The following is a 10,667-nucleotide window of genomic DNA, read 5'->3' on the forward strand; positions in this document are numbered from 1 at the left end:
AATTAATGCCAAGGATCTAAATCAGATTTTCAATAGGCTAATTCACTTGTCAGAAGTAGTTTCCTAGGTTTGACTATTTTCTGAGCTTACAGATTTTACTTACTTATCACAAAACCAATATAAATAGAAACTAAAATATTTTAAAAATAATGAAAAAATTGGTTTGTGCTTAGTAATTAAGAGGTTGTTCTGTTTTGCCAAACTGATGTAAAAGCAAAAACAAACTCTATTTCTTAAATTTTCTTGTTTTTATCCAATTTAAAACAGTATCAGGTAATGGAACACATCTGTGATTACCCTGAGATACATGTTGACCAAGAAGATATGTTTACTGTCTTAGTTACCTCAGCCCATTTGTGGAACCCAGAAGTCCAAATTTTTCTGCATCCCAGCTGGCAAAAATGGCAGTTCTTCTCAGTCTCCAGCTTGAAATCATTGTTAACATACATGGTTAGGTACATCTGCCTAAAAACAAAGGAAAATTCACTGAAGTCACTTTCTGTCATCACTTGCCATGGAAACATTATTTACCTCTACTAATCAGTTTTCCAAAATTCTGGACAACTTCTTATAAATCAGCAGTTCCACTGGTTAGGTCAATACCTCCAAATACCCAGAAGTCCTGATGATCTCCCAGAATAACACATCTGTCTGGAAAGGAAGGCATTCAAAAGAATGACAACTTAGAATGTATTATAAAGAGCAGTAATTTATGTTTTTAAATTAAACTTCCTCCTGCTTGAGTTTCCTCCATAGAAAACCATCAAGGTACTGTCTCCTTTTAGAATTTACCTTTTTTTCCCCACATTTAATTATATCACATCAACCAGGAAAAAAATATTAAGAGTTGATTAAGATTTACCTTCTCTTACTCCTGTAATCTTTGTAAAAACAAAATGTTTTAAGACATTTTAAAAAATTCACCAACTCACCAAGTTTCACAGATCCTCAGGTAGTTCTGATTACATCATAAATGCTTGTGACTTTCTTGAAGTTATGAACATGCATTTTAACCTTCCTAGAATTTCACAAAGGGAACAAATTACTTCACATAGAGCATTATGTCTAACAGGTTCCTTCCAATGTTTTATTATAAGTCTCAGAAGTACAGAAAACTGTTTAATAAGATGATAAATTCCCATATGCCCACCACCTAAATTCAATCATTGTTAATACTGTTGAACTATTTGCAAGCGAGTTGTGCAAATCATGACAGTTGTCTCCTATGTATTTAAGAATGCACCTTACGGTGAAATCAAATAAAAAAATCAGTATTTTATATTTTTCCTCCCTCATAGCTCTATTGTTGGTATTTATTTAAACTCCAAAATTATTACTCAACATGAAAAAGAATCTTGTTCTTAGCAATTTTTTTCTAAAAAAAACTGTGTATTTGTCCATTTAGAGCTCAAATCAATTAAGGGATATAAGCCCCAGGTGCTTTTTTTGGTATTTTGACCAGGGAAGATTTCTGTTTCTGACTTTTCTCTTAAACTGTTACTGAAGCTACATGCTCTGTTTTCCTTGTGTCTGTATGTATCTGTTTATAAATCACATTTTTCATTGTGTACCTCTAGAGGGTATTAATACATGAGATAATAAAGTCTCCTATGTTAAAGGAACTCTGTTCTAATTGAGTTAAATAAACACTTTTTAAAAATTCTTATAAAATAAAACTGAACTTCTAATACCTTAAGAGTTCTGAAATTTTAAAACAAGCTTCTTACAGAACTTATAAAATACTTGCAGAATCCAAATTCAAATTGCTAAGGCAAATCATTAATCAACAAGGCTCATTCAACCATTTTAGTTTAATAAAAAACAGCTATCTCCTCTCTGATTCATCAGTGTGAAGTTTCCCTTTCCCTCTACATTTCAAGCCAGTCAAACTAAAGTTCTGATCATGCCATGCTCTTTTCCAGCCCTGCACAAGCTGTCCTCTGCAGCTGGCGTTTACTGCCTGTCTTGATTCCGTGGAAAACTTACTGTTTGTGTAAAATTAAGCTCAATGAGCACATGTTCTGTGGTCATGCCTCCTTAATACCAGAACTGTCTGGGGTTAGTAACAGTAACGACTATGATGGTAAGCGCACTGGGCCATGTAGCAGTTACGCGTTCACCACTGTGACCACTTAACCCTCCCCCGCAGAAGTGACCGGTGAACTTCGCTCCTTTCCCCATTCTCTCCTACTCCTTCCCTTAAGTTAACCTAGTATTTTGCATGTACAGTGTTTTGACAGTTATCTGAAACACTGTTTTAAACCGTCAGTTGAAAAGGGAAGACAAAATGTTACACCTGGCCCAGAGTAGGAGAGGGGTGGGGAGTGGCTCAGAGGAAGCCGAACAGGACGCGCGGCCCCCGATCACAACACAGCCCTGTTCCTTCCCGAGTTTCGCAGCCGGGAAAGCAGAGGCGTGGGGCCCGGACTGCTTCGGGGCCTTCGTGAGAGGCCGAGGGAGGGACGGAGACCCGCGCAGGGCTGGGGAGGGGCCCGCAGGGACTCACCGTCTGTGCAGCGGCTCCTGACCCACAGCTGGGCGGGCGGCGGTGGCGGTTGAGGCGGCGGTGCCGGCTGAAGGGGCTGAGGCGGCAGCAGTGGAGGTACCGGCTAAGGGGGCCGAGGCGGCGGCAGCGGCTGCGGTGCCGGCTGAGGGGGCTGGGGGGTCGGCGGCTGCGGTGACGGCTGAGGCGGGTGGGCGGGCGGCGGTGGCGGTAGAGGCTGCGGTGCCGGCTGAAGGGGCTGAGGCGGCATCGGCGGCGTTACCTGCTGAGGCGGCTGTTCCGGCTGAGGGGGCCGAGGCGGCGGCGGCTGCAGTGCCGGCTGAGGGGGCTGAGGCGGCATCGGCGGCGGTCCCGGCTGAAGCGGCGGCGGCTGCGGTGCCAGCTGAGGGGGCTGGGCGGGCGGCGGTGCCGGTAGAGGCTGCGGTGCCGGCTGAAGGGGCCGAGGCGGCGGCGGCTGCGGTGCCGGCTGAAGGGGCTGAGGCGGCATCGGCGGCGGTACCGGCTGAAGCGGCGGCGGCTGCGGTGCCAGCTGAGGGGGCTGGGCGGGCGGCGGTGGCGGTAGAGGCTGCGGTGCCGGCTGAAGGGGCTGAGGCGGCATCGGCGGCGTTACCGACTGAGGCGGCTGTTCCGGCTGAGGGGGCCGAGGCGGCGGCGGCTGCGGTGCCGGCTGAAGGGGCTGAGGCGGCGGCAGCTGCAGTGCCGGCTGAAGGGGCTGAAGCGGCGGCGGTTGCGGTGCCGGCTGAGGGGGCTGGGAGGGCGGTGGTGCCGGTAGAGGCTGCGGTGCCGGCTGAAGGGGCTGAGGCGGCATCGGCGGCGGTACCGGCTGAAGCGGCGGCGGCTGCGGTGCCAGCTGAGGGGGCTGGGCGGGCGGCGGTGGAGGTTGAGGGGGCTGGGCGGTCGGCGGTGGCGGTAGAGGCTGCGGTGCCGGCTGAAGGGGCTGAGGCGGCGGCAGCTGCAGTGCCGGATTAAGGGGCTGAAGCGGCGGCGGCTGCGGTGCAGGCTGAGGGGTCCGAGGCGGCGGCGGCTGCGGTGCCGGCTGAGGGGGCTGGGAGGGCGGCGGTGGCGGTAGAGTCTGCGGTGCCGGCTGAAGGGGCCGAGGCGGCGGCGGCTGCGGTGCCGGCTGAGGGGGCTGGGAGGGCGGCGGTGGCGGTAGAGTCTGCGGTGCCGGCTGAAGGGGCCGAGGCGGCGGCGGCTGCGGTGCCGGCTGAAGGGGCTGAGGCGGCGGCAGCTGCAGTGCCGGCTGAAGGGGCTGAGGCGGCGGCGGCTGCGGTGCCGGCTGAGGGGGCTGGGCGGGCGGCGGTGGCGGTAGAGTCTGCGATGCCGGCTGAAGGGGCCGAGGCGGCGGCGGCGGCGTTACCTGCTGAGGCGGCTGTTCCGGCTGAGGGGGCCGAGGCGGCGGCGGCTGCAGTGCCGGCTGAGGGGCCTGAGGCGGCATCGGCGGCGGTCCCGGCTGAAGCGGCGGCGGCTGCGGTGCCAGCTGAGGGGGCTGGGCGGGCGGCGGTGCCGGTAGAGGCTGCGGTGCCGGCTGAAGGAGCCGAGGCGGCGGCGGCTGCGGTGCCGGCTGAAGGGGCTGAGGCGGCATCGGCGGCGGTACCGGCTGAAGCGGCGGCGGCTGCGGTGCCAGCTGAGGGGGCTGGGCGGGCGGCGGTGGCGGTAGAGGCTGCGGTGCCGGCTGAAGGGGCTGAGGCGGCATTGGCGGCGTTACCGACTGAGGCGGCTGTTCCGGCTGAGGGGGCCGAGGCGGCGGCGGCTGCGGTGCCGGCTGAAGGGGCTGAAGCGGCGGCGGTTGCGGTGCCGGCTGAGGGGGCTGGGAGGGCGGCGGTGCCGGTAGAGGCTGCGGTGCCGGCTGAAGGGGCTGAGGCGGCATCGGCGGCGTTACCGGCTGAGGCGGCTGTTCCGGCTGAGGGGGCCGAGGCGGCGGCGGCTGCGGTGCCGGCTGAAGGGGCTGAGGCGGCGGCAGCTGCGGTGCCGGCTGAGGGGGCTGGGGGGTCGGCGGCTGCGGTGCCGGCTGAGGCGGCTGGGCGGGCGGCGGTGGCGGTAGAGGCTGCGGTGCCGGCTGAAGGGGCCGAGGCGGCGGCGGCTGCGGTGCCGGCTGAGGGGGCTGGGGGGTCGGCGGCTGCGGTGCCGGCTGAGGCGGCTGAGGCGGCAGCAGTGGAGGTACCGGCTGAGGGGGCCGAGGCGGCGGCGGCTGCGGTGCCGGCTGAGGGGGCTGGGGGGTCAGCGGCTGCGGTGCTGGCTGAGGGGGCTGGGCGGGCGGCGGTGGCGGTTGAGGCTGCGGTGCCGGCTGAAGGGGCTGAGGCGGCGGCAGCTGCAGTGCCGGCTGAAGGGGCTGAAGCGGCGGCGGTTGCGGTGCCGGCTGAGGGGGCTGGGAGGGCGGCGATGGCGCTTGAGGCTGCGATGCCGGCTGAAGGGGCTGAGACGGCGTCGGCGGCCGTGCCTGCTGAGGCGGCATCGGCGGCGTTACCTGCTGAGGCGGCTGTTCCGGCTGAGGCGGCATCGGCGGCGGTCCCGGCTGAAGCGGCGGCGGCTGCGGTGCCAGCTGAGGGGGCTGGGCGGGCGACGGTGCCGGTAGAGGCTGCGGTGCCGGCTGAAGCGGCCGAGGCGGCGGCGGCTGCGGTGCCGGCTGAAGGGGCCGAGGCGGCGGCGGCGGCGGTACCGGCTGAAGCAGCGGCGGCTGCGGTGCCAGCTGAGGGGGCTGGGCGGGCAGCGGTGGCGGTAGAGGCTGCGGTGCCGGCTGAAGGGGCTGAAGCGGCGGCGGTTGCGGTGCCGGCTGAGGGGGCTGGGAGGGCGGCGATGGCGGTTGAGGCTGCGATGCCGGCTGAAGGGGCTGATACGGCGTCGGCGGCCGTGCCTGCTGAGGCGTCATCGGCGCCGGTACCGGCTGAAGCGGTGGCGGCTGCGATGCCGGGTGAGGGGGCTGGAGGTTCGGCGGCTGCGGTGCCGGCTGAGGGGGCTGGGCGGGCGGCGGTGGCGGTAGAGGCTGCGATGACGGCTGAAGGGGCCGAGGCGGCAGCGGCTGCGGTGCCGGCTGAAGGGGCCGAGGCGGCGGCGGCGGCGGCGGTACCGGCTGAAGCAGCGGCGGCAGCGGTGCCAGCTGAGGGGGCTGGGCGGTCGGCGGTGGCGGTAGAGGCTGCGGTGCCGGCTGAAGGGGCTGAGGCGGCATCGGCGGCATTACCTGCTGAGGCGGCTGTTCCGGCTGAGGGGGCCGAGGCGGCGGCGGCTGCAGTGCCGGCTGAGGAGGCTGAGGCGACATCGGCGGCGGTACCGGCTGAAGCGGCGGCGGCTGCGGTGCCAGCTGAGGGGGCTGGGCGGGCGGCGGTGCCGGTAGAGGCTGCGGTGCCGGCTGAAGGGGCTGAGGCGGCATCGGCGGCGTTACCGGCTGAGGCGGCTGTTCCGGCTGAGGGGGCCGAGGCGGCGGCGGCTGCGATGCCGGCTGAAGGGGCTGAGACGGCGTCGGCTGCCGTGCCTGCTGAGGCGGCATCGGCGCCGGTATCGGCGCCGGTATCGGCTGAAGGAGCTGAAGCGGCGGCGGCTGCGATGCCGGCTTAGGGGGCTGAGGCGGCGGCGGCGGCTGCTGGAAGGACTTGAGGGACTCGAAGGCCTTCACCATCTTTTCCAGGGTCGCCATGGCGGCCTCCCGCCACGCGGGGACAGCCCCCGGGGTCGCCGATCCGACCGGCGTCTCTGGTCAGCAGCGGTGGCAGTGAACGGGGCTCGGGGCCGCCAGCAGTTGCGGACCCCAAGCGCGCGGCCATCTTGGAACCGTCCCGACAGTCCCCGCGGCCCTGCGTCCTGCCACGCTCCGCCGGTGGGGCGGGGCCGGGCCGCGGGATTGACAGCCAGAGGCAGCGGCCTCCGCCAATGGCTGCCTCGCTCGCCCCTTGGGCTCAAAGAGCTGCCACGGCTGCTGGAGTTACTGCCGTTCTTCCCGGCGTTGGACGGGGGGTACTGCACGGGGATCGGGAGGGCGGTTCGGGGGCGGGGTTGCAAGGCACGGCGAGGAGGGTGGGGAGGGCGGGTGACTTGTGATTGAGGGTCTCTCTTGGCGAGGGGCGTCCCCGGATGACGCATAGCATGTGGCAGGGAGGCCGGGCAGTGGGCTGGGAGCCCGAGACCCCTGCGGGGCGCTTGCCCACCCCGCGGCGCGGGCGGAGGGCCGGCTCGCCGGACAGCCTGCTATAATATGTTGACTGTTACATATTTGGCCTTACCCTTGTTAGTAGCTTCAAATCACTCCTTGTTCACCTTCAGGATCATTATCATAGATATACTTCTGACAATCCTCGTACTTAACTATGTTCCCTCATGCTACAGGGGCATGCACATGCTATTCTCACTCTTAGAAATAATCTTTTACAGATCAATCCCCTACTCCCCTCAAGGGATTTGCCTATCTAATTCCAATCACTCTCATTGCTCAGCTAATTTGTGAATTCATAAAGCCCATTACATTAACATAATTCCTTAACATCATGTAATTCTCCTTTATCACAATTATTAAAGTATACTTTATAATAACATAAAAACTCTTCCATGCATGAAGGTTGATATTCAACAATTAAGTTCACTGTATGAAGTTGTAAGTACATATACTGTATATTATGAAAAATGTTAAGGAATTACATACTATAGTTAAATTCATTCATATTTTTTCATAGAAATATGGAAATATTTATTCCAAGTTGGATCATCACTATATGTGTGTGTGTATATATGTATATATCTTTCATCCTTCATTCACATTATAAGTTCTGATAAAATATTGCCAACAATTAACTTTTATACCAAGGAAGGAAAGAGGAAGGAAGGAAAGAAGGAAATGGAGGGGTTTTAGAACTCTTGAGATTGAGACATATTAGATAAAAACTCAGATCTGTACATTTGTATATGATAATTATTTTCCTGAAATTATATAAAAACGCATAAAGAAAACTGAAAGCTAAATATAAAATTATTTACAACCCAAATTTGAGGTTAATTTATATCTTCAAATGATATGCATTTTTTTAAATTTAATACTACACTGTTCCATTGCTATAATCAAATTCATAAACAGAAAACTATATATGATATATAATCCTCTCACCATTTATAACATCTCTGAAAGCATTTTTGAAGTAGAATATTTTATATTTAAAGTTTTTATCATTAGAAAGGCTTTGAATATTTTAACACTATTAGATTTAATTTACTTCATCGTATTATTTTTTCCAATACATGTGAAATAATATCTTAAATGGTTTTGATTCATTCTTTAAGTAGTTTGTTAATATTGTGTAATAAGTGAATTCATGGAATATTGTTATAGAGTTAGACATTTTTATTTGAAGATGTCATCTTTTGTAGTATAATAATAAGGCCATTATTGTAGGAATGTGAAGGATTTAGACATTGCTTTTAGTAAAATCATCACTCTAACGGGCATATTGGCAATAGCAGCATGTGGTTAAGATCATGTCACTTTTTTGTAAATCTTTAACAAATTCTGAAATCACTCTGGTTGCTTGCAAATTTATAAAACACAATTACTTAGTGGAAGAACAAGGCTGTAGTCAGTGCATGACAAAGGAATGCTGCTTAATAAATAAGTGAGAAGAATTAAGTTTAATTCAAGGAAAGCAGCATTCTTAAAATATTTTGAATTGATTCGAGAAACAGATTTTATGATTATTTAGCAGAGCTTATATAGACATTTATGTGTGTGTATGTATCCTTCATCTCTGTATCAATTCAAATAAGATTTTGCCAAAAAAATAAATTTTAGAGCCAAAAATACCAATCAAAAAGAAAGAAAAGAAGAGGGAAGGAAAGCAGGAAGGCAACTTAACATCAAAAAATTTCATCATTATTTAGAGTAAAGATCTATATCAACTAAACATTTGTATTGTGACCTCCACATTCCACTAAAACTTATGCCATTTACCTACAAATATAAGCTTTTATTTGCTTCTACAATAAATAATACATAAATTTAATGAAACTGCAGCTCAAAAGACGGAAATAGCATTAGAAATTCAGTCATCCAGTGCAGTAGCTAAAGCATGGGTATGACCTGACTCTAAGCAATCAGAGAACAACCAAGAAAATGTGCCAAACTGTTGGATATCCAGATTTGTTCCCAGGGCAGGGAAATAGGCATATCAAGATAAGTAAAAGAATATACCATGTTTAAAGCTTAATTATAATGCAAAATAGATATATATCTATATCTATTTCAAAATGTTAAATTTAAAAGTGGACCAGAAAAAAAACAAAAAACAAAATTACTTCTATAGAGAAAACAAAGAATAGCCTTGTCTTCTTCTATTAAAGACTGACTAGCCACCAAATATTATGGAAATAGCTATAAAGCTTTAAGAAAAAATATTATAATTCTATAATTGTGTTACCACTAATGTTGTTATGTTTGTAGTTAAGCCAAAGTAATACCAAGACATTCAAAGAATCAGAAGGAATGGTAACTATATATTTATCCTAAAAAATAAATATAAATACTAAGAAAAGGATACATTTTTTTAAAATTTAAGAAGTACGATATGATTATATAAATGCTATGTTAAAGGGTATTGAATCTACAGGTAGACAAAATAAGGATCACGTCTATTTTGAAAATATTTCAAAATAAATGCCAATAAATAAAAGTAATTCTTAAAATGATACTTCCGTCTAACTTGTTTGATTTTGTAAATGCATGTTACTTTATATCAATTTGCATTATTGATTATTATATGGTTAATAACACAGATACAATTAAAAGAAAATTATAAAAAAGTTGAGATAGCAAAAATAACTTTCTTTTCTAATATTTACAAATAAAAGATTTAACAGTGAATTTTTATCAATCATAAGTCTTTATATTTTAAGTATAATATAAAATTATAATGGAGAAAAAAGTAAGCAAAAAATGATTCAAATAAAAATGTTAAGGGGAATAATCGTTTATAACATTTGCCATCTACCTCTGCTTGGTACTATAACCAATCACAAGCCACTGTAGCCGCTGACCTCCAACACTCCCTAAAAGTTCACAGTGGAGATCAGGAATGGAGCACTTTGTGCTGTGGGAAAACTGACAAAATAGAGCTTCAGATAGATGTTTTCAGGAGAAGATTTTATAAGCCCCAATTCTTGCATCTCCTTATATCTAGAAGAGCACAAAATTCATTAATGGTGACGTCTGCTCCTCATAACTGGCAAAAGAACTCAATGTGTGTTTGATTGCACGTAATCCCCTTCACTAAAATTACATATATAATATTGAATTTCCCCCTGCCTCTTCAGAAAAGGTCCTCAGAGCCATCTGAGGTGCTGTCTCCTAGATTATAGTCCTCATTTTGCCCCAAATAAAACTTAATCCACAACTCTCATGTTATACAATTTTATTTTAGTAAACAGCATGTATATTAAAATAGTTCAAAACATTGATGTAACAATTGGTGAAAAGATACCTCTGCCTATATAATTTCAAATTGAAATAAAAAAAAAAAACTGGGCCACCATGATAATGAATCTGTGTAAGGAGAGACATTTTCAGCATGATGAAAGGAAGATAAATCACTCTAAGCTTAAAACTATGCATCTGGACAAATTAGCAGTTGTGAGAGTAATAACCAAATATACTTCTAGAAATAAAAAGGATGAAAAAAAATTTACACCCAGACATCTTCACAGAGAGAATTTCTGGAGGATGTACTTCAGCCCAGTCTGCTTGATGATCCATGAACTGGTCCAACACAGACGGGAAGGAGACCATAGAAAGAAGCAGAGCCCTGCAGCTTAGTGGGCAGCAGGTTTTATCAGCAAGATAACTTAATTATGAGACTTGTCTTGAGCAGCCACAAGAGTCTCCCTGCAACCCCACCAGAATCTTAAAAGTTTATGTAGAAGCCTTAAAATACTGTCCGATGGTCTCGGCAACAAGCACATTACTGTCGCAAGGCTGAGTACTTGGTGGGACTTCTGCAGGGAAGGCAAGCGAAACACATTCCAGTAGTCATGTCCTCTTGACGATCCCTTCAAGACTGATCCCTATCAGGTATAAGTAGTGGGGAAAAAGAAGAAAAGGAAAACAGAGTTAATGACTTCTTGGATATGTAAAACATTTTAAAATTTCTGTGCAAAATTTATAATTAAAATAATGAGTATATTTTTAATGATAGCATTC

The 10,667-nt window shown here is 50.3% G+C and overlaps 1 protein-coding gene across 2 annotated transcripts in view; it reads right to left on the reverse strand.

The window, feature by feature from the left end:
• The window catches only part of LOC140694057 (uncharacterized), a 133,946-nt gene extending 127,669 nt beyond the window's left edge, over positions 1–6,277 (reverse strand). For both annotated transcript variants that reach the window (XM_072957522.1, XM_072957523.1), the window contains exons 1-3: positions 2,507–6,277; positions 933–1,018; positions 345–465 (exon numbers count right to left, since the gene is read on the reverse strand). In XM_072957522.1, coding sequence (XP_072813623.1) covers positions 2,610–6,131 — 3,522 coding nt within the window. In that variant the 5' untranslated portion in view covers positions 6,132–6,277 and the 3' untranslated portion in view covers positions 345–465; positions 933–1,018; positions 2,507–2,609. The remainder of the gene's footprint in view (positions 1–344; positions 466–932; positions 1,019–2,506) is intronic.
• Positions 6,278–10,667: the final 4,390 nt, after the last annotated feature.

Source organism: Vicugna pacos, unplaced genomic scaffold (genome assembly GCF_048564905.1).
Source record: "Vicugna pacos unplaced genomic scaffold, VicPac4 scaffold_20, whole genome shotgun sequence".
NCBI lineage: Eukaryota > Metazoa > Chordata > Mammalia > Artiodactyla > Camelidae > Vicugna > Vicugna pacos.